Raw genomic sequence first — 28000 nt, forward strand, 5'->3', positions numbered from 1 at the left:
AGAACATCATATGACATCATCCACGAGAAAATTGATCAAAGATGGAGTCTGACTCGTCTTACGCTTGAACGGTGGGACAACGAAGAGGCTGGCCATGTTTTCCGAGAATTGGAAGCTGTTGCATTTTACACACAGCTAACGAAATTTCTCATTTTAACAAGAAATAACTACGATAATGGAGGCATTAAAACTTGGAGATTTAGAGCAACAATACTACGCTGAGCTGTTTCAGACGTGTGATGTTGAGGGAACGGGCAGAATAACAGGCCCTAAAGCATCCGAACTGTTTTTAGCATCGAGTCTGAATCAGGACACATTGAAGCAAGTAGGTGAAATAATTATATTGCATATTGGAAACTGAAGAATGCAATCTGTATTATCGTGTTTCGCTATACGTTCAGAAAAATGGGTATTCCCACAACCGAATGCGTGCGTCCATAGAAAACTGAAAGTCTGAACAATTTTCATTGGCCACGCCCCTTTGTTAGCATCAAATTATTTCATAATTCTGCTTTATAGTGAGCTATGCATTAAGTAAAACTAATTTATGTACGTTACTGTCATTAAGACAACAAAGAACTTAGTGCAAACTCCATATATAAACTTCTGATAGTGGCTAATGAAAACAGCTTTGAGTTTGAGTATGACTAACCATTTCTAATCACTTGCACAGCTTTTAATTAATAAAAAAAATGTGGTTTCTTCAATTAATAAACAAAACTGAAAATTTGGAGCAATAAAAGTCAATATGTTTTCAGTAATATTGGTAGGTATGTGCAGAGCTCCCCCCCCCCAACTTTTTAAATAATTATTAAATCTTCCAGTTGAAGGAATTATTTCTAATTTTCCATCCATCCTTTAAGGTAGGTGTGAGAGTTCATAGTAATCTTCTATTAACTAGTAAATGATGCTTCCTTTAACTTTGACACCCACTTCTAAGCATATTTATAGCTACATATAGAGTCATTAAGCATTACACTACAGAGAGCACTGCCACTGTTTTAAAAAGATATGTGTACATTTACAAAACAAAGGCATACATGCAAAAACAAAAGAATATACATGTAGGCCCATACCAGTGAACATTTTCAGCTTTTAAAGTGAATCCTGAGAATCAGATAATTTTAAAATCGTAGATTATTGTCTACTTTTAGCATTTTACCACTTGATATACATTGGCATTATTACTTGTTCTTAAAAGTGATTTTGAGATTTTCTGAAGTGCTGCACTATAGTCATTGTTTTATTTTCTCAACTATTATAGGGGTTTGTTTGTTGCATTCTTTCAGTTAATATGTATTTTAATAACGTTGCATTGTTAATGTTTTGTGTGTGCATGAAGGAGCAGTAGGCAGATTGGAATGCTAAGAGAGAAAGAGAATTGCTATGCTTTAGAAATCAGCTAAAATCTTGTAATAGCAATTATAAAATGTTGATGTTAATATCTTTATTTATATTATTAATATCTTTTCATTTTATTTCTTGTGCCATCTTTTGAAATTAACACAAATGCTAATTGTCAGTTAATTCCTTATCTTGCTGCTATTTTTATATTGTTTATGCTTTTTCCTGCCTTGTATGTGTTGAAAGGAACTTTTTTGCTATTCTAAATTTTTCAGATTTGGGAACTCTGTGGAGCAAAACGACTTGGCCACCTGGGGCGAAGTCAGTTTTACATTGCTCTCAAGTTTATTGCTGTTGCACAAGCTGGCTTGCCATTAAAATTAGAAACATTGAATGCTGGTAAGATTGTAAGCCTGGTTTCTACTTATTAATACTTTAAATGTGTATAGTTGCCTCTGAACAAGCAGGAATGGTGCTTGCAAAATGTCCTGTAATTCTAGTGCAATGCTAAATTTGTGTCAGGTCAAAATTGTAGTTCCCTGATTGAGATACATGAAATCATTCTGAATTGTAACTGTATTATTACTATCAGCAGCAGCACCACCACCACCACCACCATTTTGTTCCATCACTATCTCACTTTATATTCTACTTCCCACTTCCTTGTCTCCCTTATTCATTTTGTGATTTCATTTTGTTAACACAAAAGGATTAGCTGGTCAAAGGAAAAGCGATAAAGTATACATTATTTTTATATTTATAATTCTAGACCACTGATGAAGAAAAGCACTGTTCTGACTTTCAGGTGTTGATATTCCTTTGCCAAGATTTTCATCTAAATCCACTGATCAAGGTATGTTAACCTGTTAACCAAGAATCTGTTTAGTATGTCATGTGGATACATTTTGCTTGTAAAAAATCTCGGGTGGTCCAGTGGCACAATGGTTAGCGCCTGTCACTAGTACAGTGAAGGTTTGCTGTCCTGGGTTTAGCTCTCGTCTCAGGCGTGTTGTTCTTTCTCTGCATGTGGCATCTGTTTACGGGGCTGGCTGCCTTGCCGTGATATAGCCTTAGTTGCTGGCTTGGCGTAAAACACCAATTCTCCCCCCACCTCCCTTGTACAAATTCTCTCATGTATTTGTCATGATGGTAATAGCATATTGAGTCAAGCCATTGTGACTGTCTTGTGTAGTCGCACTTAATAGATTTGTTTGGCCATTGACTGTGTAGTGTTTTATTATAATTTGAACTTTCTGCAGTTCTTACAAGCTTAGTTGTATGTTGCTTTTCTGTTTCTGTAACTTGTGCTCACACATAGACATGCACAAAGACACATTCATCTGTTCAAGTGTTGTCTTTGGCATAATTTTACTATTGTTTTTTTCTATCATGACTACAGATAATGTAAGTGTTTCATGTAAGAAAATGTATGCATACATGTATGTACACATGTGCACTCCTTTAACAGCATCTGCACATCTTGGAGCGGTCCGGTGGCGCAACGGTTAGCGCTGTTAGCGCCTGTCACCAATACAGTGAAGGTTGGCTGCCCTGAGTTCATTTCTCGTCTCGGGCACGCTGATCTTTCTCTGCACGTGGCATCTGTTTACAGGGCTGGCTGCTTGCCGTAATATAGCCTCAGTTGCTGACACGGCGTAAAAACACCAAATCCCCCCCCCCCTCTGCACATCTTTGTGCATAGCTTACCAATCGATTATTTTGCTTATTTTGAATTTAGAACCCAAACCTATGAACTTTGCTGAATGATGAAACTGATGCCAAAAAACACATTATAAATATTTTGATTGTAGGTAGGGGAAAAAAGCCAAGCAGATGCAGTAAATTGTAAAATTGTGTGGCTTGCTAGTAGATTGTCAGGAAGAAAAACCAGCATTTCTGGTGTGTACACCTCTCCAGCAGGCAAATTCTCTGGTCTACACAGTTAAAAGCTTAAATTAGACAGCCACATAAAAATACAAAGAAAAAGGTTTGAAATTTTCACTAGACACTGAGAATTGGCATACATATAAATGAAGTGTTTTTAAGGTATGCAGGCAAGCAAAATGTGTTTAGAGGCTGAACATAAAAAAGCACCACTTATTATTGTTGAAGATGAACCCTTTTTATTTTCTTTTGGCAGAATACAGCACTTTTGGCTTTAATAGAGCCTTTCTGTATTGTGTACTGTCAGATAAGTACAAAAAAGGGAATATCACAGGATGCGCAGGGGAAGTACAATGATACAAAATGCATCAGCAAGATTTGCATTGGTGTAGCAATCTAGTGGGATCCTTTCAAACTAGTGACATATGTAGAATATATTCAGACATTTGGTAATATTAGTGCAGATGTTTTATAAATCAGTCATTTTGGTAAGCATCAGTGAATATAAAGCAAGCACTATCATCAGACTGGCTGAAATTATTTGCAAATTACATTGCTGAAAATTCATCAATCCTCTATTCACATATATATATATAGAGAGAGGCAATCACACAAATAGGTGCAATAGGCTTGATGGTACCTACATTCATACCACTAAAACTTACAGTTTATTTGAATTTACGTTTGTGTGCTGGCTGTTATTAATATGACAAAATTCCATGTGTGCATGTGAGAGAGAGAGTTTACATCTAGGCACACTGTTATGGTAAAGCATGCAAACTCTTCAGTTCCTTATCAGTTGACAGGTCTGTAACCTGGTCATGATGATAGCAGCTTGGGATTTGTGATCTGGTTATTATTGTTTCTCATTTTCTTATGTAAACTGGAGAACTCTCACCTTTCTCACTGTGCTTTTTTCTTAATCTTTGTTTTGAATACCCTTCATTTACAGTTTCATTATCTCTAGCTGCTTGGAACAACGATGGTACTTGAGACCTGTTGTTGTGTGCTTAGTTAAGAAAATCCTTGTGTAAGGTATCTTTTCCCTTCTCTATATCTTTTTTCCTTTTCTCCATTTAAACTGATCAGCCGTGACAATAAATAAGCTGTAGAGCTCAAAAAAAGGAAGTACAGTATTCTGTGATGTCATTGACAAGTGCAGCTCGAGTCATGTATCTCTATAACATCTGTTGCCTGTATTTGTTGCTAGGACACACAGAGCATACAAAGAGGGTGCGAGATTAAGCAGTTTCTTTAAAAAAATGAAAGATGAGTGAAGCACTTTTTAAGCATTTTAACTGAAAATGTACAGCAGCTGGAACAGTTGGGCGAAAACTTTCCCATTCCTAAAACGTAAGGGATTTTTAGACCTTCAGTTAAAAATGTTAAGGTTTTTTATACTCTTCTCCCCCGTTATAAACATATTTCAACTTTTATCTACAAATACAGATGTATATTTTAATCATTGATATTAAGGTAGCTTTAATTGTGAATGGCATGTTTTTATGCATGTAATGCTGTGTCACTAACATTTCATAGAAATGAATGACAAAATATGTTTTTATATATTTGGATTATTAAACAAGGTCTTATTTATGTAAAGAGATCTCCAACCTAACTTTTAGTTTTTCTTATGCCTAATGGGAATTCATTTACAATTTTGTGTAAATTGTCAAATTTTCTTTGCTCTTTTACTTGATTTAGGCTTTTTCTATGTGATGGAAAAGGCTGAGACAAATTCAGATTGTTTGATGTGACAAACAGGAAATGACTATTGTAGAAATGCAAGTGCCGTGTGTTATGTGATACTTGGTACTATGACAAAACATACTACCTCTTCACAATCCCCTTCCTCTTTACAATCTTTTCCTGTAGTGTGATGTATTCTTGTGGTCTGATTTTATCTGAACTAGTACAGTAATCCCCTACAATAATAAGATCACGCATTGTGGAGTCAGGCTACGCTGACACTTTAGAGTGATAATCAACCGGGTTTCACTGCTTTTTTTACTTTTTTTAGCTCTGTCTTAACTATTGTTATTTGTTTTCAATTCCAGTTTGGCGAATATAACTAGTTTTTTCTCCTTTTTTTAATTTGACTATTTTTTTATAATAAGTCTATTAAATTTGTTAATTGCTGAGGAATGAGCCAGCACCAGTTTACATAATGATTTCATGGCTTCAGTTTCTTTTACAGCTTGAAACTTTTGTTTATTGAGCATTCAGCTTCATACCAAGCACATGATTGTAAGGCAAGAGGTCTGGCTTTTGGGATTTTATGAGAGAAAACATTTTGGCTAAGCAGTTTTATTTGTCACATTATTAGTTTTTGGCAGCTCCATCCAGTTGCACCAGGGTAGTAATGGATTCCATTCTGTGCCTGCTACACTCTTCTTTTTTCCCCTTGCTTGCTTTTTTCCTTCCTCCTATGTGAGAACAAAAGTATGCATAGAGAGCATTCAGGACAGTCATTTGGTTACTGCATTCAGATATTTGGTTGCAGGTGATAGAAAGAGAAACTCAGCAGAAGGAGACAACAGCGCCAGTGACCTGTAAGTGCTTAAGCATTTTTTTCCCTTGGAAAAACTCTTCTATACAAATGGTTGAAAGTTTTTTAAACTTGGTTAAATAGCTCTTTTGCAATAGTATCATTCTTCATTGTTTATTAGCAGGAACTGAGGGATTTTTTTTTTTAAAGTTGATATAAACAGATGGACAGTTTTATTACGAAAAAATGCAATATTTTGTATTTAATAAATATTTTGCCATTTCCATAATACGTGTTAAAACTATGTTAGTTGGAAATTTGTATTTTTTTTTTGTTGTTGTTGTTGACTGCTATAAGAAGCATAAATCTTGGCTGATTGTGGTGACATAATAAAATTGCTAAGTGACCAGTCTTTGATGATAAGCACTGGGTTGTGTGTTCGTTTTGAAGCATTTATAATAATATTTCTACAAGCATTGCTTACTTCGGTGGGACCGCTTTAAAATAAAGTTGACCACACCATTTGAAATAAAAAATAAAACATTTAACTCAATTTTGAAAGCCCTAGACTGCTCAAAATGGGGCCACAGCACAGTGTAAAAGTTAGTGGTCAGTGATCCAGGATCCTAGTGAGAATTATAAGCTCAGAAACCCATTTATTTTCTATATTTCCTGCTTATATTCAAGGATCTTTATGTTTAGTAGCTTACCTCTTATCACTGATGTACGGCTCATTCTTGTAAATCTTAGACTCATTTACAAAAGGCAGATTTGCTGCCATCATATTAACTAGCACCAGTTGTCTAAATAGCAGGCATCTCCTTTACTGTTTTTTTTTTGTTGTTGTAAATGTGCAGTGCATGTTCAGTTGAGGTGAATGTTAAGACCACTGGGACTACCATAAAGGAATTTATCAAGAGTCACTTGAGACATTGCAGATAAAGAATTTTTCTAGGAATTAAAACATTGCACAAATTAAAATATATCCTAGCGCATCTGTGTTTTTGTTTTTAACGAATGTTTTGAACCTCTTTCATTTAAACATTTAGTCTTACCCTAAGTTACATATTTAATGTATTTAATTATGTATGTATTTAATGTAGTTAATATATTTAACATTTTGTTAAAAAACAGAATAAGTTATTGCAGGTTTCAGGAAACAGAGTTTCCTATTTCACCTTGTATGTACTTGCAGTAAAATTCAAATTGTTGATTGAATTTTTGTAAAAATTTGACATAAAAAAATGTCACTCTAAAATTCTTTGTTTTGAGCAGCAAAGGGCTGGCATCAGGCGGACTGCCACCACCACCTGCTGGAAAGCAGTCTCATCGGCGAAGTCTTTCTGGACAGTACCGAGGTGTCATTCCTGATGGTAATCCTAGTTTCCAGCCTGCTACTCAGCAGGTAAGAAGGACTTTGCGCTATTTAAAGGTATAATTATTAGGAAAAAAGTTTTTTCTGGATAATAATAATGAACGTTTATATAGCACTTTTGCAATAATATGCTCAGAAATGATATACTAAAGTAAACAGGATAACCAACAGCCATGCATCGATATTTTCATGTAACAGACATACAACAGCACACCTACTCATACACCAAGTAAATACAGACTGGCTATGTACTGTACACTCAAGGTCCTTCTAAGTGAAGTTGCTGTTCTGAAAAGATACATCTTGAGTTTAGACTGAAAGATGGTAAGAGAATCAGAGTAACAAAGGCTGATGGGTAATCCATTCTAAGTTGATGGGGCTTGGTAGGAGAAAGACCTCTGTCCATATGTCTTTGTCTTAGCCAATGGGACTTGATGTCAGAAGATGAGCAAAGAAGTTGTGCAGGCCTCTAAATAAACCATAGTACAGAAGATTACCTCTGTACAAAAGTCATGCAATTCAACATTAAGAACAGTAGTATGATGTGATTCAGTATTTACACATAGAGTAAAGAGAATCATCATTGACAGAGCATTTTAAGGAGCATTTATTTTAACATTTAAGTTATAGGATTTGCAAGAATTATAGTTTTTGTTGTGCTGAATTTAAATGAAAAATCGTAACTGTTGGGGCTACCTGTTGATTTGACCATTATCTGATTGGACCAAGTCAATTCAACTATGACACAGTTTGTCCACAACCCTGAGTCGATTTGACCATAGCCATAGTCGATTTAACCCCAGCTTGTAGTTAATTTAACCACTGGCCTCAGTTAATTCGACCACTGTCTATAGTCGATACAACCTAAATCATCATCTTCCATCGACTGCAGGTTTTGGTCATGGTCAAATTGATTTTGGGCTGTGGTCAAATCGGCAATTCATAATAATTCATAGTAAAACAGTCCCTGAGATAACAAACAATTTCTTTCTATATATATATATTCATTTATTAACACACAGTGTGATGATATGAGTGGTCCGGTGGCGCAAAGGTTATCGCCGGTTACCAATACAGTGAAGGCTGGCTGCCCAGAGCTCATTTCTCGTTTTCGGGCACACTGTTCTTTCTCTGCACGTGGCATCTGTTTACAGGGCTGGCTGCCTTGCCGTGATATACCCTCAGTTGCTGGCACGGCGTAAAACACCAATCCCACACACACACAGAGTGTGTGATGTGTTTTGCAACACTACCCAGTTTGCATTACTGTGTTCGAAACACACTGTAGCTGTGAAGACATTCGTTGCTGCAGAAGAAAATCGTGTGAAAAGAGCTAACGCGTTACTTCAATAATTCTGCAAACCTTTTGTAAATTTTGTCAAGAAAGTTTTGAATTGTAAAAAATTCAGTTTTTTTTTAATATAATTTGTATCCAGTGAAGTTGGTGGTCTTTCTGTGCCTGGGAGAGGGGTAGGAACCTAAAATACCTATCCTGGAAAAGAAGTTCTACCTAGTTAACAGATTTACTTGAACAAAAATTATCTGCAGTTTTCAAAAATTTTTTTTGTTTCTTTTGCAGTCTGCAAGTCGGGATGACTCACCACATAATTCCAGGTCTCCTGGCTTTTCACCCAAAGAATCACCAGCAACATCACCAAATCACAATGCTCCTCGGCCGCTGATTAAACAGCACACTGTACCTGCAGTGTTTGCTGGCTCTATCGTGAGAGACAAGGAGACTATCCATGACTCTGGTCATGTTAATCCTGTTGCGCTGGCATCCAATGGTGGGGGTGAGATTACTTTGTGAATTCCGATTGAGAGGAGAAAGGTAGATTTGTTATAGTATGACAGTCAAAAACAAGGGACCATGAGCAACTAAATTGATTGATGCCACTTTTCCAGGTGGAGGAGTACCCGGAGGAGGTATGGGACACTCAGTGATGTCAGGGTCAACAGGAAGCAGTATTGGTCCACATGTACATCCTGTAGCTGTAGTAGGAGGACATTATCCCCATCTTTCCAGTAATGAGAATGGCAACTGGGCCATGTTTGAGGATGATGAGAGTCATAGTATGTGAACATTCATTTCTTACCATTTGGATGAGTGCTTTGGCAGTCTGTTGGGCCATGTTCTTAGATAACTACCACTTTCTGTGGATGGGAGATGTTTTAGGGGAAAAAATGTTTAGGTCATGTTTATTGTACCTCATTTATTCTGACTGTAGTTTATCTTACATTCACAAAGCTTTAAAGGACTAGTGGGGTGTTGGTTTTTTTTCTTATGATTGAGTAAAGTTCAATTGAACACTACCCTTTCCTTCTGAAGAAGCAAGCCTACAAACATCAGCATGCAAAGAAATTGGTCAAAATTGTGACTATGTACATAGACAATTCATGTATCATCCCATCTCTCCTACTGGCTGAGGTTGTCACAACCTGAATGTAGATACTCAAATACAGTCCTGACCTCTGTGCTGTTGACTTCTTTGTATGGGGATATTTGTGGGCATGTATCTCGGGAACAGAACTAAGAATGGGGAGGAAACAGATTTGGCGAAATAACATCTTTTTGTTTTTATTGCAAGGGATAACAGTTCATTCCATTCCTTATGGTTTGTTATGGCATTACATTTATCAACTTGCATACAATAAAAAGAAACAAAAGAAGACCTAAAAATATTTTAGATGTAAAGCATTTTCATTATTTTGGACCTAAACAGAACATGTTTGTCTTCACAGTGTTATTAGGCAGTGGTGTTAAAAGGTGGGAATCATCTCTTGAGCCGCCAGGTATTGATTCATCTTCCATAAGTTCTGAGGCTGAGAGTATCGATGATGTTTGGACCATCACAGATGAACAGCGAGAATACTATGTAAAGCAGTTTATCTCCATGCAGCAAGATCTTAGTGGAGTCATTACAGGTTTGCTTTCTGCTTTTTTCATTTTGTGATAGTTGCCAGCGGTAACAGTAATAAAGCTCATACAGTGATTCCTTCATACTCAAACTGCACTGCTTTCAAACATTTTGGTCCTCTGCCAGTATTTTTGAGAGAAATTATTTTGATGTTCAACCACTTGCTTAATAGTGGCATACATGTGTCTGAATTAGCCATTCAAGTCAGTATGACATGGTTAAATCAACATTGACTATGCTGAAACTTAAATATATTAAAATGATGAAAATATATTTTTCAGTGTAACATATTTAAATAAGACCAATCTTTTTATGTATGCTGTACTGTAAAATACTCTGAATCATACAAGGCAGACAGCTGTTGATGGGTGCCAGAACCAGTCAAATATATTTATGTAATTTCTTATGAGGGTAAAAAGTGTTGGCACTATTGATTAGCATTTTACCAGCCTTCCAGAATGGAAGTACTGTACATCTGCCAAAGTCAGCTTCACTCTACTTTCTAATACCCAATTAACATTTCTACAGCAAGAAAAAGCAATCCTGAAATGCAAACTTACATGCACATAAGGTTAATGTCAAAACACACAATAATATTGATGCATCAACACACACACACTGACACTTGACACATTAACATAAATACTGAAATCTATAGATTTCCCTGCCTTTCTCACATGTACACTAACATCCATATTTATGCACACACATTCATGTGCTGTCAGTGTGTTTGCAGCATAGTTGTAAAAAGAAAAACAAAAACATGCTGTCTGATGGTTAGTGCTGTGTCCAGTTTATATTCGATGATTCAGCACTTTCTGCTGCCGTTTTTCACAGAAAAGAAACTTACCCATCTGGTGTTAGAGAAGACTGTTTATCAGAATGTTCAACATCATTGATAAGAAACAAAGGCCACCTACAGGAAAACAGGCCAGTACAAGGATGAGGATATCAACCAAAAACTAAACAAAACAAAGCAAAAAATAAAAGTGTGTTCCAAATACTGGGCACAAAAATCAAAACAGATTGATGTAGAGGAACAAAATGCAGAGAGCTAGTCCCCTCAAGGCAGGAAAATGAAGGCTCATCATTTTTCTGTAACATTTCTGCTCTCTTGCAGGTCCTGTTGCCAAAAATTTCTTTGAAAAGTCCAAGCTACCTGTTGTAGAGCTGTCCAAGATCTGGTAAGAAATTGTATTTGGATGTTAACATTAGAGGGAAGATGTAGAGCTTGTTTGCAAAATTCCTGTAAACATTTTAAAGTGATGGTTTAGATGTCATTAAAACCATGTTCCAGTAATGAGATTTCCCTTCCCCTTTAGTTATATTTGCTAGCATAAGGTGCAGAATGGAACCAAATAGGAACAAAAGCAAGTGTGCAAAGATTTCCTTTCAGCCAAAACACCAGAAATCCTTTCAAGGTATTCTGCATATCTGTATGACTTTGACCCTAAAGAAAAAAACATGCAATGGTAAAGAACACAGACAAGGACCATAAAAGCTATACGACTTTTGTTCATGACAGGAAGATAGAACTAATCTGTAGAAGGAGATGGTTTGCAGTCAGCTGAAAATGTGTAAATTTCAGTTGCATAATACCAGAAAACTATCTTTCCTAATTTGTGGGCACCTGCTGGTATCAAATTTTATCAATTTTAGAACATAAAAGCGTTTTTTCTAAAGCATTTTATGAATTTCTATGGGTTTAAAGTACATGAAAGCTACAGTTAACAACAGATCACAACAGGAGCACGACAGCCATTGACTATCCCTGCTCAATTCCTCTGGCTCAGAATTGTAGCCAACAGATTAGATGTGATTTGCTGAACTGCATGTTCACAGGCTTTCTTTGTTTGGCAGGCAATTGTCAGATTTGAATCGTGATGGAGCACTGTCCATGGAGGAGTTTTGCATTGCCATGCATCTTGTTGTCTTACGTCGAAATGATATTGAGCTGCCAGATCACTTGCCTGCTTCACTTATGCCATACTCCACATTAAATGGTAGGTGCTGTGTTATGTCCTGGTACTGCTTACCTTTTTGTTGTTTTTATAGTGTCTGTGGAATATTGCTGTGATTAAAGATTCTTTTCATTTTCCTGATCATCACCTCTACCATTTTCATTTAAAATTTAATTTAAATTTTAAAGTGGAAATAAATTTTGAAAAATTAATGAATTGATATTTGAACTGTTGCAGATGAACCATTTGCTGCAGATCTACCTCCAGGAAGCACATTAAAAAGAGCAACACCACCCTCACCTCAAATTAATCAGGTGAATAACATTTTGCTGTGCACCCTAATCACAAGAATAAAACAAAAGGGATTATGGTCAGGTTTGGAGGAAAAGACATGCCAAAAATATTTTGATATGTGGCATCAGTTCCTTGTTTTTGTTCAGAGTAATTTTTTAAAAAATTATATTGATTTAATAATTTAATCAGTAAATCACAAATGTGCATGGATGAACGAAACTCATCATGCCAAAATATGGTGATTTACTTACGTCTGGCAGTGGACAGCCAACTTTGTACAGGAGTCTCCAGGATCCAGTGGAGTTCCTTCCCCTGCTCATCTCGTGAACTTTGATTATGCCAAACCTAGTGCAGATCCTGTGAGTTCTCATTCTGGTTCTTTTACTTTTTTAAGTTTGGGCTTTGTTTTTAGGCTTTCATCTTTCGTTCAGTTTTCTTTTGTTTGGTTAGATTAAGGAAAGCAAAATTACATCACGTTACATCATCATGGGATAGATTTTTTTTTTTTTTGCAGATCTGTGTACTTAATTTTGTTTAATGGTTACACTATTCATTGTTTATTTTCTTTTTTTTTAATACAGAAAAGTAATTAAGGAAGGTTTTGGCAGATGAAATCAAGGTGTGTCATGGTGACAAGGTTTGAGAAAGCAATGAGATGGGGGGGAGTGTGTCAGTGTCCTACACTGGAACATTCACCGGAAAATTTACTCCTCCCAGAGTCCATATTTAACGTAATTAGATCTTTATTAACAAATGTCTTTTTTTTTTCCCCCAACAGGATTCAAAAATTGTGCACCCTGTTGCTGTGCGGATGTCTCCTGATGGCCTTCCTCTTCCAGCAGAAGGTTTTGACCGCGGTAGGGCACTCTCAGGTACTTGGCATGCTGTGCTGTCTGCCTTGGGCCGCTAACATGTACTACCATTCTGCTACCTTCTGAGGTGCAGCTCCTACCACAATGGACTGGTGGAAACTGGTGTCAGCTTGCTCACTTTCTCGTTTTGCTCATCTTTGATCTTTCTGGAAAGAGTCGAGTCTTTCAACATGCATCACACAGTTATTCAGGACCAATATAAAAACAGAACCATCAGTTATTTGAAAGATAAAACAATAACTTATTTTTTGTAATTCAGAGTTGGGGAAAACGGGGCTGTAAGGTTAACTGCTGCTGCACAAAAGTTGGTTCACATTATTCTTGTCTTAGAACTTTTACCCAGTGTTGACAACACTCTAATCTTTAAACTTTATTAAAGAGGAGAAGGGAGAAGTATTGTTTATTGCACTGCTGTAAATTATTGTTTCAAGGTGACATATTTAGACAAATGAGCTGTGCAACAATGTGTTTTAGCTCTAAAACTAAAAGTCTGGAGCTGACAGTGTTCAGCGGATAGTGTTCTGACAGTTGACAGGCTTTATGATAACATTCTTTTGTCTCTTTCATAATGCATGCACAATACATCTATAAGCTTTACTCACATATTATTAGAAGTTTTTACTAATTGTAATAATTTACTGTGTTTTTCACTGACTAAATATTTCTCATTGGCTCATTAATTCTGACAATAAGCACTATATCATTCGAAGAAGCAAAAGGTACTAATTCAGTTAAAAACAGCTGTTTGTTTTAATATTTTTATGTGTTTGAAATGTTTTACTTATTGAAAATGTTTTTTAAAATGTGCAGACTTTTTAAAAGAAAAAGTTATGACAGTAGGAATGCAGGGAAAAATAAGAATTTCCTTTTATGTGAGACATAAATTTACTAAGTTGCTCTTTGTTCCTTTAAACAAAAATTGTAGCACAGTTATTTCAGTAATGATCTGGGGGCTGCTGAACATCCCTTAAACGCTCTTTGCTAATGGCAGTCTTGATTTGCTTGTAAGACACACAGTGTACCTAAGCTTTTAAATGTGAAGTCATTGGTTGTGTGCTTAAATTTGCATGTGTGGACTGACCAAATATTGTGTTGTTCTTTCTTCTCAGTGCATATTCAAATCATTTACAAGAGGCATTTGGTGTATATTGCCACATACAACATGTAACAAAAAAGACAACTGATTAACTGGTTTCATGGAATTGCCTTTTATGTAGTATTTACAGGTGTAATCAGGTTTAATGTGGCCAGTATTGACGTGTATACATGTTCTTCTGTTAACAGAGCTGCACTTTTTAAATTAACATTATATATCAGTCTAAACCTGGGTCAGAGGGTTGAAAATATTTAATTTAGAAGCCTATGATTAAGTTAGTGCTGGTCCAACCAGTCATCTATTGGATCCGTCTCGTGGGTAGAAATGATGTTAGTTGACCAGCCTGGCTCAGGCTGGATGCTAAAATATCCAGATGTTTTTCTGGTAGTGTGTACCAGGGATTTGCACCAATAGTTTGTGAGACTCCTCACTTCTGCACCCTTTCATTTCCAGAAATTTCTCTATCCTCTGTACACACGGTGCATGAAAGAGCTTGATTATCTACAAGAGATAAAAGAGCATTAAATAAGAATGCTGCTCTAAAGCAAGGAATGGAGTACAATATATTCATGGGACTGAGTCACTGAGGCGTCTGCATGGTTGTTGGTGCACATCTCTGAGCCCTCTACTCTGGGTGTCATGGTAGCTGTTTGGCTGTCTTATGCATTTCTAAGTCACGAGCAGATTTCTTTTTCAACAAGAAAGGTGGGAATGAGCATTTTATATAAACTGAGTTTGAGAATTTTACACATATTTTAAAACTAAATTTCCAAAATTGATGTGTAACAATAACAGATCTACATTTTGGAAATTGAGGATGACCGAAGAAGATGAGACATGCATGTTGGTACAAAAAAAAAAAGAAAAAAAAGCAGCCCCAGACACATTTTTTTTCAGTTAGTGGTAAAGGGTGACGGAAAGTAGGGATAGATTGTTTGCTGGGAAAATGTATAGTAGTATTATTAAATCCCTTTCTAGAATTGTGAGACAGTCAAATAGCTCTGTGATGGCTAGTAATTGGTTAGAGTTTTGATGTTCCTTGTGTTGATACTTTATCACATCTTTATTTCTCTGGGAGTTTTCGACACAAAGCTGCTGGTTTGGGATTCTAGTATTAGTAGATCATTAAAAGTCAGCAACAAAATGATAAAATTCTTTACCCATATAGTGGCTTTGGGCTACAATCAGCTCTTTCAATTCCAGTTTTAACTTTTTCTTCTTTTTTTGTTTTTTTTTTTTAATTCAGCATTATCTAGATATAGAAGATTGACCTCAAAACCCTCCCGAAGAGAAAAGAGGTATGGGGAAAATAAGATTTTTCTCATTGTTATCAGAGACTGAATTTGACAAATGAAAAAGATTATTATCCACATTGGATCCAGCAGCTTTGTGGGCAGTGCTAAACTTCCAGCCACTCACCTGTGGAGTATTCTTTTGGTTTTTGCCTGTCTCCAGATTCTGCTGTGCCTCTGTCTCACGAGCATGTAGCCAGCGACGAGGCTATGGTTGGGCACAATCATCGTGTTCGCATCGAATCACATCCCCCATCATCTCTGCCCCCTCCCTCCTCCTCTGACCTGCCTAGTCCCAGCGACAGCCCGATCCCTGTCTCCTCCAAATATAGCGCACCCATACAGGGCAGGCCCCGTCCAATACCAAAGAAACCCAACACAGGTACCTCTGACACCTGTCATTGCAAAGGGCAATTTTTTTCTACCAGTTACTGCTAGTTTTATTATAATGCTTATTAATAAATACTTTATACAGAATAATTTTTAGGTCAGTCATGGATTAGTGGCTTCTCTAGAAAAAATAGTATTGGTGAGACGGGGGGAGGCAGAATTTTTTTATTCAAGACTTAGTTCCCCATGTGCCAGGGGAAAAAAAAAGTTTTAAAAGTACTAGAAGATTGAAAAGAAAAATTTCTTCAGTGTTGGTTATTTACCTAAATGTATGTATATTAGAATGCCTGAGATTATCAGTGAGTAGTTTGATACTGTGCTGCATGAATTTGTATAGTGTGTCCCTAATTTCCTGCTTTAGCATGAGTTGTGTCAGAGTGTTTGTTGTTGGTCATTGTTCCCAAGCACCCCAATATGCAAGGTAAAAACCTATCAGGTGGTGTTCTGTGTGGTCTGCATTCATATAATTTATATTTGTGTGCACCACAGGCAGTGCATGGTAAAGACAGAGATAGGCATTGCACTTTAATCCTTTAGTATGTAGATGTTACTTGAATTATTTGATCCCATGGGATTTAAGGTGCTGAATCAAAATGTAGCTTTCTTGTTTGTTGTAGCCATGTTACTTTTGTGTGTATCCACTGTAGCATTCTGTGCCTGATTTAATGCTACACAGCTTGCCAGATTTTTTTTATATAAACTGTAGCTTATTACTGTTCTTTAAAGGCTCTGCTACATAGACTGATTTTATGTTTATTTATTTAGACATGCACAGCTTATTTTTTAATTGTCAGCACAGAACTTGGTATGAAATTAACATTTTACTTTTTTATCCTCCGCTCCCTATGATCCCAAGTTATTAAACAACAGTTTTTTTACAATTTTGTTGCTGCGGTTGCTCTCTTTTTAAGGATTTAAGAAAAGATTTAAAGTAATGTTATCTGTTCCTGCATCTGTCTTGTTGAAAGAATAAAGACTGCCTTGTTGAGGTGTTATCATGAAGAGACAAAAGCTCCCATTAACCATTTAGCACAGTCACACATCCTCATGCAGAAGCGTATGGTTGCCATAGTGTCCAAACCTTATGCCTGCAGAACAGTTTGCACACTGAAGGCATGGGAAAACCAGGCGGTTAATTAAACCAGCAGGTCATCCTGATGACAAAGCATTAATAATGCATTAAAAAATGAACCAGTCAGTTGGCATTCCACACAGTTTTAAAATGATGACCTTATCCCTTGCCGCAGTTCCCATGGTGGCCAGAGGTCAGTTACATCCACCACCCTCATCAGGTCAGCTGGAGGAGGACAGTGTGACATCGTCAGGTGTCTTGGGCAGTGGGGATCCTGCAGCAAGCTCCTATCCACCCTCTCAGGCCCCACCCACTCCTCCTCCTCGCCCACAGGTGCATGGACGCAGCATGTCTGTGGACCTGAAACAAGGTAAACTTTTAGTCTGAATAATTGAACAGCTATTCTACAGAATGATGATAAAGTGAAATGAAAGAAATAAAGGAAGAGTAGGTATCTAAAGGAATGCAGGTCAAGCATGCTCAGTTCATTCATACTTTCTCGATAGCAGTTTGTGGCAGAATAGTCTCTGAAGGGCAATATGGTTTGTTGCTTTATTTTCTTATCCATTTTTTTCACAGTCTATTACATTTTTGCTACCTTACCATTCCATGCAAATACAGCCATATGAAAAGGTCATTTTGCCCATGTGTCTAACGGTAAAGCTTTATAACTGGCTAGTATATTAAATGATCTGCTGGATGATTATTACATGCTGTAGATGTTATAATGCAGGTCCTGTGCAAACGTCCGTTCTGCCTCCAGCAGTCCCACCTCGTGCAATGCCCAAAGATGTAAGTGGTCTTTTGCTGTTGCTGTTGTTTGAAATCACACATGGTGTGGATGACAATTCTCACTTTTTAGAAAAAAATGTGTGCATGCATGTTTGTAGCCATATCCATATACATCTTGAGAAATTGTTTATTTTTAGGCATGCAAAAGATTGTTTTCAGAAAATGGTTTGCTTATATAGAAACATTAAACATGTGACACAAAACTTACCATTTTTTTGTGCAGACTCATATCACCATCAAGTCTGGAGAACCTAGCGTCAGCATAGAGGTAAGAGTATTTGGTCTAATGTGGTGCTTCCACAGAACCCTGATACTGTCTGTCATGCTTTTTTAACCTGCTTGCTGTAGAAAGGAGTTGTGCATCACCTATTAGATATGTAATTGTGATGCAGGGAAATCTAATAATGTAATAGTAGCTGTTCATTTGGACTTTTTGAAATTTTGAAATGTTTTGAAAATTAAACATGTTTCAATTCTTATGATCCTTTTGATTTCATATAGGTGTAAATTACACAAGATATTTATTCTTTTATTGTTGAACAGATGAATCCAGCCTTATCTGTTTACTGATTCATTCAGTTGTTTTGTTAATAATACATCACTTTTTAAAATTTCCTGCTTAGGAAATGTTAATGTAGATATTTATGTGTTTGTGGATGTTGTTTTAATAAAGAGGGTGGAAATCATATTTTGCAATGATGTTAAGTGATACAAGTCTTGCTTGCATTTGGTGTCTCACAGTCGTATGAATAGTTTGTGCTCCATTCTCACTTTTTTATATTTAAAAAGATTGATCTTGATTGGCTAAGCATGAATAAAAGTAATCGTGGTAGGGATATCGGGGATGAACATGCTGCACAAGCAGGGCTGGTATTTCTAATAGTAAACGTTTCTCGCAGACTTTCAAGCATTTGGCTATCTTTTTTAAAAAATCTATTTTAATTCTCTTAACATAGATTTCTTAAATCAGTATTAAGAAATAAAAACTTTTTATTATATTGTATATCAAATAAAAGTTTGTAAAGTAATTTTCATTTGCTTAATAACTAGTAATAAGTAACTGGTGATAATTAAATTAACTTTAATCACTGATGTAACATTTTTAACCTTAGCTACCATTTTGACTTATGTATACATTAACTTTTCTTGTTAAAAGTTGAATTTTGAAAGAGAACTTTTTAGTCACGATCACTTTTATACCCTTTCAGGTTGTTTACTCATAATTAACCTTGTTGTACCATGCCTGAAATACTTTGTGTCTAGCTTATTTCCAAGTAAATGATTTGTTGCACAAACATTTCAGTATAAAAACATTGCTAAACGGCAAGTTCAACCTGTTGTGGGAAAGCATCGGCGCAGTGTCTCCTTAGGTTTTCTGAAAGTGGTGAGAGACTTAACAGTCGCTGTGGGAAAGGGTCCTGCATTCTCTGAGGAGGACTAATTGAAAAATCACTGACTGCTTGTAAAAACGATGAAAAAATTTCTGATGTTGCATTTCAAATATAGTTTGGTGTAATTGGGATTCACTACCTGCTTGCAAACAGCAAGATCAACACATGTCTCTGCTTCTTTCTGTTGTCCAGTACGCACATAAAATGTATTATTTATTGTTGAGCTCATTTTTGTACTTTGCACGTGTACCATATTTTTTTTAATGCTTTTGTAATATTTTTCTTTTAGTATTTTAGTTTAGTATTCTCAAAACTCCATTTATAAAGTCATCGTCGTTGCTTTTTCTCTTTCCACTATTACTATTAATGACTGATGTTTGCTTGCTGAGGCAGACCTTTTGTTGCAATCAGCTTGTATATTTTTAGGTGCTAGTTTGAGTGTAAATGAGAACAGATAGCCTTCTGTTAAAGTGAAACATAGGTGCATACCATGTATTAATCTTCTTGTTGTTCCTATTAACCCCCTAGTGGAGCATAGGGCAGACCCTGAAACAGTTTCAGTGATTTTTGTGTCAGTGTGTTTTGCATGAATATGTTGCATGGCTTTTTTTATTTTTGCATCAATTTTTTTTTTCCTTTTTCCAACCAGATCCATTTGTTTATGAACATTTTAAAAGGTCTTGAGATAAAAAGTATTTTTTAATCAGCATGTCTGTGATGTTTTTCTCGTTAGGGCCATTTGCTGTATACATACTTGGAATAAAGCTTGATTTCTTTAGAAAGAAACGAAGTAAAATCAAATTTAATGTTAATGTGATGTTTCCATCCTGTTTGATTTTATATGTGTGAACACACAGGAACTTGACCTTGAGTTCTTGACAAAATACAACATTCTAGTACATGCAAGCTATAAGTATTTTTTTGTTGTCAAGCTCCTTCAGCATAAATCTTGGAAAGAACTGCAGTGTTCTTTTGAAAGAAGAAAATAAAAATAGATTCTTAAAGGAGCAGAGAATAGTTTTTGTGAGGACTTTTAACATCTCCTGAAGTAACTCCTTCACAATGAATTTATTTTTCAGACCTCCGTGTCCACACAGGAAATGTCAACAGGTATGTTGCATAGGTTACAAGACAGCAAGTTTCATAAAGCTGGTACATGGGAAGTAAAGAATCTGATACTTTTTTCATTTCTTCAGATTAGATGGGAGGGAAAATTTGATGTATGTGGATATATTGTAAAGAAGTGTTAAAAAAGTATTAAGTGTAGACTTTTGATAGATTTATGTTTAGGTGTGTAATTAATATTTGTGGAGTATTTCTGTTTGAGATTTAAAAAAATATTGGGGTCAAAAACGATTGTTTCTTTCTTACCTCACTGGTGTTATTGCTGTTTTATTTTCTTCCATTGTGGACTCTTATGCAATAGAAGGAGCTACTGGGGCAGGAGTTTCCCAAGAAAAGGTTAGTACTTTCTGGTCACAAGCAATATCTCATTAACCCTTTTGAGACTAGCAAACTCATCAAAATTCTTCATCGTAAGCCAGTAGAAATTGTTTGCATATGTGTACTGGGTTTCTGAACTGGATGTTATCAGTTGGACTGGTCAGGAAGACCATAATTTATTGCTGTCATCAGCATAGGCAACTATAGGCTATCCATTAGAGACCAGGGAAAGGTAACAAATGTATTAGTTTTATATTAGCACCAGGTTGGTCAGTTCTCTGCCCCTCCCAATTACCAGTGTGAGTGCAGCCAGGATGTCAAAAGTTGAGATTTTGGGTTTTACACAGATGGGTCACTTTACACTGAAGACACTCATTCATGCACCAGCTTCATTTCATTTTCCCTCTCTGTTTAGTTTTGGGGGGAAGCTCAGTGGCCCAACAGTTATCACCTGTCACCAATACAGTGAAAGTTGGCTGCCCTGGGTTCAGCTGTCATGTAGGGCAGGCTGTTCTTTCTCTGCATGTAGCACCTGTTTACAGGGCTGGCTTCCTTGCTGTGATATAGCCATAGTTACTGGCTTGGCGTAAAACACATATGTCCCCCCCTCCCTCTCTCTCCCTTGTTTGGTTTTGGGTGAGCAAAGAATTTCTCCATTTCATTTAGTTATGTTGATTCTGTGCTGTGTGCACTTATCACATTGTTCACTATTGATATTGCATTATTTAATGCAGATAAGGACAATTGTAAGTATGTTACTGTATTTTGAAAAAAATCTAATTGACAATAACAATTCAATGCTACGGGCCCAAAAAGGTCTCACTTCTCTCCCTTGGGGACTAGTAGTGGGTCTCGGCAGCCCCCTGTATGTTGTTGGTATGTGCTTGCTTGCATGTGTTCTTGACAGGCCAAATTTCCATCATCCATCAGGAAAGAATGGCTTCACTCTGGGAGGGAGATGAGGGTACTTCAGGCCTGCTAGAAGAAAATATCAGAGCATGAATACTAGGATAGCCAGTCACTGTGTTCCTCACTTCCCTTCACAAGAGATCAAACCAATCTTTCCTGCCCTAAGGTAGTTCAGCCTTTAACAAACCCCTTTAAATACATAACTAGTGACTACTGATTGTGATAGACTTCAATTTTGGTCACACCAGGAGGCTGGGGGCAGTGGAGAAGATATGGTTGAAAGTGTCAAAGACAGACTGACTCAGTCAACTTTGTCACAAAGGTATGCCTGTACAAAATATTTGTATCTCTTGGTTGTACTTTGGTACAATACAAGTGTGTGTCCACACATATATATGTATACTCATTTTGGAAGCATGTCAGAGACCTGTGTACTTTTTTTTCATATGGAACATCTTGCATTTGTTTGAACTCTCTGGTCATATTCTTTCTATGAACTTTTGAAATCCTGTTTATGGCAGATCACAGTTAAATTTACAGAAATTAGAAATAAATCATCAGAAATTAGCTGTCTATAAAAATTCAGACTATGTAGTCTGCAGTAATTTTGATTTTTGTAGCAGCAAAATTCTGATTTACAATTAAATCTGTGTGCAGGCAAATGAGTCGAGACAAAAGAGATATAGGTATGGCAATAAGAACACACAAAGAGCGTAATGCGATGTTGACGCGCCTGAACAGTGAGCTGAACCAAGAGCTTCAAGAGGTGATGGAGCAGCGCATTGCCCTGGAGATTCAGCTTGAACATCTGCGACCATTCTCTAGCTAGTCCAGTGTCTGCAGGAGATCACATAAAAGATCTGAAATGCATATTTTCAAGGCCTGTTTTCCCTCTTTTTATTTATTTATGTGGTTTTTTTTTTTGTGAAAGGAGATTTCATGAGAAAAGAGCATTAGGAAATATTTGGGTTTTTTTTTTTTTTTTTTGTCTTTTATTTTGTTTTTATTTAACAATTGAGGGCTTGGCTTGGTAAGTTAGTGTGCTAAGTTTGATTGAATGTGGTACTGTTGATTGTACCCTTCCTGTTTTGCTGGCTGTGCAGAAGTTTGGTGAAGGATTGGATAATCATTAGCAACATATTGTGGTGTAGAGCATTTTTAGCAGGGCATCATTTCATTAATTTTTTTTAAAATAGCTTTGCTTCTAACCAAAAAGATTTTTCACCATTCAAAATAAATTTGGCTTTTCCACTCAGTTTACATTATTAAACAATTTATCTATGTCAAAAACATCAGGTTCCTTCAGAGGAAACAATGGAATTGTGCTGATAAAATCTATCTCAAAAGCAAGTATTTAATATATATCATCTCCATACACACAATTTTGTATTAAAAAAAGAAAACGGAAGAAAACATTTTAATTAATTAGTTTTAGCTTGTCCTATGTGTTCTTCATTGGTAAAAAAAAAATTACAGCAGTTTCATGTCTTGGTTCTGGGAGATTTTTAAAGAAAAATGTTTGAGAAGAGAAAGCAGAGTAGGAGAAACCATTTGCCTGTTTACTTATTTGTTAATAAATAGGGATAAAATGAAAGTATAGAAAAACATTTATTTGTGATGTCACAGTATTGTACAGAAACTGGTCACCATAGAGATTATGGAGAGATGCTGCAGTTACTGAAAGTATTTTTGTGTCAGCAGGTCAAGTAGATTGCTCTGTGTTTTTGTGTAGTTTCTTTTTATATTTGTTTTGAAAGAGGTTGCTGATTAGGCACCAACCTATGAATAGAAGCTTTGTGAAAGCTTCATTTGATGACTGAATCCTGAATGAGTTGGTGAATTTTGTTTTACATTCTAAAGTGTCTGGTGCAGGTGTGTTTCTGCTTAGACTTTTTGAATGAGAGATTTTTTTTTCCCCCTTTGACTTGAAAAGAGAGCCAGAGTTCCTTTTACTTTCAATGCACCTCATTAATGGCTGGTTTATGCAAGCTCTTTAATTGTTGAAAGGGTGTGGATATCTGTGCATATCTAATTGGAGGTAGATGTGTACATGTGTGGCATATTTGAAAATGTTCGAGTTTTCTAGAACAGAAATTGAGAAAATGCAAAGTGGAAATGCGAAAAGGTTCTGTAAGGAAATGTCAGGAGTAGTTTGCTGCGTGTGTTTTTGTTTATTTTAAAAATAATTTTAAATGTTCAAGGCTGGAAACTGTACCTGATTATGCAGTCTTAGAATTAAGGCACTGTTAGCTGGTAAAAGTGCTAAACCAGCACATCCAAATCCTTTTTAACACATTTTTGACAGTTTTTGTCTCATATTCAATGCAGTGGTATTTGAGATAAATTATTTTTCTTCTTATTAGGTTAGGTATGACTAATGAAGACTATTACTGTTTTTGAAAATGTCTGAGATTTGTTAACTTTCTTAAGGGAAAGATGAACTAAGAGTATTTTCATTTTAGGGTTAAAAGGAATGGTGCTATGTATGTCAAAGACTGTCACATGACTCCAGTTGCAAGTATTTTTTTAAAACACATAAGAAAACAGAGTGGTGTGAAATTTTTCAGTGTAACTAGGTATGTCTCTGTATGTCTGCACTAGTTTTGAGAAAAGTACAGCAGTCAAGAACTTATGGGTGCCATGTCTGGGGGTGTTCAGGTGTCGCAATAAATTAGATTTTTAGTCCATGCTGACATCAGGTGTTCATTCTTGTTGCTCACATGGACAGATTTAAGCATTTACTCTGGTGTGAACAAATTTTATATGACTGTATGCAAAAGAGGGAAAGAGATTTGTATGCTTCTTTGTGTTTTTCATTGATTTCACAGAAAAAATATATATTCATCACTATATTTCAAAGTTTGTGATGGCACAGTTGAGCTCATCTTACAGTCCTGTTGGTGCAGAAGCTGGTGTGATTTCTTTTCTTCAGCCGAAAAGTGTTGTGCATTTTCTATTTTATGTTGTCATTGCACATTTCAGCTTAAACTATTAAATTGTGATGTTTTCGTTTGGACCATATTGTGCAAGTGTGTACGTGGTTCATGTTTATGTTATTTGTTTTTAAGAGGGAACTATGAAATAGCCCAGACACTTTTGCTGCAGTGGAGCATAGTGGGATAATGACTGCTCCCTTCCATTTATGTATATTTTCTGAGTTTTGCATTCCTCAATGTTTTTCTGAGTGTTTTTGTGTCACTATCTCCTATATTTCACTGTGCTTGCCAGATGGTTGTGTTCCTTTCAAGAAGCTGTTGGCTTTGAATGTTTATTTTCAGCTGTTTCCATTTTATGTTTGTGTATTTAATTTATAATCACTTCCAGAACTATTTTACACTGTGCAGTTTATGTGTTTGCATTTGTGCATTTGTACTTGGGCATGTGTGAGAGGGTTATTGTGAGTGGATGGGTTGCGCTGGTATCAGTTGGTGACTGTTAAATAATAAGACCTTGCACTTATTAAGTTCGGTTTCCATTTTACCCTTTCACAATGTACGAGAACTGAATACAAGATTTTTGCAAAAATTACCTGATATTTTGTGCGATTAGCTAGAAAATGTACTTTATTTTCTTCAAAGGTGTATTGTGTTTCCATTAGAATGGTTGCACCTTTATAAGTGCATGTGTAAGACTGTATCTCTACCAAACAGCGTGTAATAATTCTTATATGGTCTCACTTTGCATGAGCACATTACATTTAATCTCTCTGAGGTTAAAAAAAAAAAAAATCACGGAGGACATTTTAAAAACAAGGGATTTTCGAAAATCATTTGATCATGTATCCACAAGAATGTGATATTCCACTGGTAGCAATATGAGCAGTGTAGCTAGTAAAACAGTGACAGAAAATGATTCTGTGGAATTGTATTGCAGTTAGAGATGATGTTGGGAATGTAGCAGTGCACCTACACTCATTGCTCTGTTTTAGGATGGTTTGATGAAAATGAACACACACACACACAGGTATACACACTACCTCCCTTCTCTGTCACTGAAAAATTTTGAAACTTTAAAGAATATGACTTAAAACATTAAAAGCTAATGAAAATTTGTTTTCTTTGTGTTTATGCTATTTTGTGACACTAAAATTATGGGATTTAAATATTAAAAATGTCAGCAGTTTGCACATTTACCCTTCACTGATCAAAGCATTCAGAAGCAGTCAAGTCAGCTTCTTTCTCATCTGTGATTTAAGGCATTTCGCCTGTTGCAGAAGTACATCTTTCATTATAATAGTCTTCATCTGTATCTCTTGAGTTTCTTGTGTCTTCTAATGTGTGTACAGTATACCATCATATATAAATTTTAGAAATAATAGTCTGAGCCCTGGTTTAAACTCCTTCTCTCCATCTATTCTCAGGTTCTGTTAAACATTGGACATAACCACACATATTGTAAACTTACTGTTGTACTTTTTCACATCTTAAAATAATGAAAACAGTTTTGACAGATGTATCTTGTAGTGTGTAGCATCCTAACACCACCTGCACACTAATGTGGCACACTGTTTTCATTCAGTGGTGAATATAGTTTTAGAGTATTACTTGAAAGTGTATATATAGTTAATATTTGTTTCCATCTTAAGAGGGTTATGTTAAGTTAACATGCTGCTTTAGCTGTGTTACATGTTTTAAAAGAAACGTGAGTATTGTAGATTGCGTCCAGTACAGTACATTTCAGCAGTCAACCATTTTGATGGTTTTGCCTTTGATGGATGGCTTAAGTTGTCAGAACCAAGGATTGTCATCAAGAATGTGCATGTGCTGCCTAGTTAGGTTATTAAAAAATTCTGTCCACTAGCACCTAGATGTATTGAGCTTTGCTGCAGCAGTGCCAAAAGGAAAGGCAGATATATTTACATGCATGTATTTGCAGCTGTTTAAGTGTAAGATACAATTACCATAGCTACATTATATGAGACCTGTTTATCATTACAAGCTTCTGAAATGAGATCAGCATATCACATGAAAGTGAAATACAAGTTCTCAACTTGACATTTTGCCAGGATAAACGTACAACCTGACATCTTGATTGTATTGAAGCATATATAACACTGCCCTTATTAAAGTAACCATCTTCAAATTTTGTTTCTGATTTGTTTAAAGATACCATTTTTAACTTCATAATGGCTGGTTTTCAAACAGCCGATTTTGATGTGCACTTACTAACATTTAGGCGTCCCACCCTCCCACTTTTTTTTTTTTGAGGTATGGCCACAAAAATGTCTGTTATGATGATGCATCTTTATGATCTGTTTACGGCAGACAAACTTTTGCAGTTGTGGAGTCAGTTTCTTCATGATAGGAAAAAACAAGAGCAAGCACTTTGGACACTGAGGTCTACTGCCTCGCACTGTGTACAATGAGGTCTTGCGGGCAGTGTGGAGCTTTTTCATGATAATTATTGTGGACATGTATATGTATGACAACAAGTGAATGAAGAATTCAGTATTCAGCTGCTGTCTTCTTTTTCTTTAAAGATAAGCAAAACTACTACCGATAGGTCTTATATGCTTTTAAGTTTGTATGTTTTCCATGATTTTAATACAGTATGCAACAGACAACCATTAAATTCACTTGTATAAACTTTAACAAATGTTAAAATAAAAGTGAAAGTGTAAAAGTTAATGCCATTGCTTACTTAAACCATAAATATTTACTTACAATTGCTTACTTAAATCATCATAAGTGTTTACATCATCAAGACCAGATAAGAAACCCCTTAGAAGGGATTTGGAGTTTGATGAAGTCTAACTATATGTATGCTGTAGGATGCTGCATGAAGCAAGCCTTCATGTTCTTCTCCCATGGATGAGAGCTTATGATATTATTTACACAGGGAATAGGCATTGCACCTAGGGTGAACAAGTCTTGGCATTGTTTCCCAGGAACGCTTAGCCAGAACGTAGACTTGAAGGAAAATTGCACTCACCCACATTATTCCACTGTAAAGCATTTAAGTGACATGAATGGAGTTTGTGAATGAATTTTTTGCTGGCACTTGTCACACAGTTTTGAAGAATGATCTGTGATTCGATATGTAGTATAAACATGCCAGTACATTGGAGAAGAGGGCCAAGTGTGCATGATTGATTGTCATCTAACATTGCGATAAAAAAAAGGTGGAACAAGAAGTGGCCGCTTAGTGAAATAAAATGCAGTTTCAAAAATATACAGCATGCTTTGTGTTTATAGGTGGCTTTCCATGTATGAAAAATGTGAGGAGGGCTTTAGTGCAGCCTTTTCACAGCTGAATTTGTATATATGATGCAAGATGGGTTCAGATGAGTGTGCATGCATGCATTGCTTATGTAAGGACATTTGTAAGTTTACAAACATTTGCAAATGTTACCCATTGTGTTACTGCACAGTATTAGCTGCTGTGACTCTGTCAAAGCATCTTGTAATTTTCGTCCTAACATGGCCTCCTACTGTACATACCAACTCCAGATACTGTGAATAAAATGTTACCTAGATTCA

At 36.1% G+C, this 28000-nt stretch overlaps 1 protein-coding gene across 13 annotated transcripts; it reads left to right on the forward strand.

The window, feature by feature from the left end:
* Window positions 1–3: 3 nt before the first annotated feature.
* On the forward strand, window positions 4–28000 carry LOC112565735 (ralBP1-associated Eps domain-containing protein 1-like). 13 transcript variants are annotated; one of them, XM_025241413.1, is made up of 22 exons: window positions 4–325; window positions 1620–1743; window positions 2150–2197; window positions 5732–5780; window positions 6992–7121; window positions 8671–8884; window positions 8997–9164; window positions 9834–10016; window positions 11130–11193; window positions 11870–12012; window positions 12208–12284; window positions 12525–12623; window positions 13043–13136; window positions 15688–15906; window positions 17162–17356; window positions 17720–17778; window positions 18002–18046; window positions 19082–19162; window positions 20249–20279; window positions 20581–20630; window positions 21770–21843; window positions 22179–28000. In XM_025241413.1, the coding sequence occupies exons 1-22, from the start codon at window positions 176–178 to the stop codon at window positions 22348–22350; spliced, it is 2469 nt and encodes an 822-aa protein (XP_025097198.1). In that variant the 5' UTR covers window positions 4–175; the 3' UTR covers window positions 22351–28000. The 13 variants fall into 13 exon arrangements, with proteins under 13 accessions (XP_025097198.1, XP_025097199.1, XP_025097201.1 ...); XM_025241414.1 differs by having other exon boundaries at window positions 20596–20630; XM_025241416.1 differs by having other exon boundaries at window positions 20599–20630.

This window comes from Pomacea canaliculata, linkage group LG6, assembly GCF_003073045.1.
Source record: "Pomacea canaliculata isolate SZHN2017 linkage group LG6, ASM307304v1, whole genome shotgun sequence".
Lineage (NCBI taxonomy): Eukaryota > Metazoa > Mollusca > Gastropoda > Architaenioglossa > Ampullariidae > Pomacea > Pomacea canaliculata.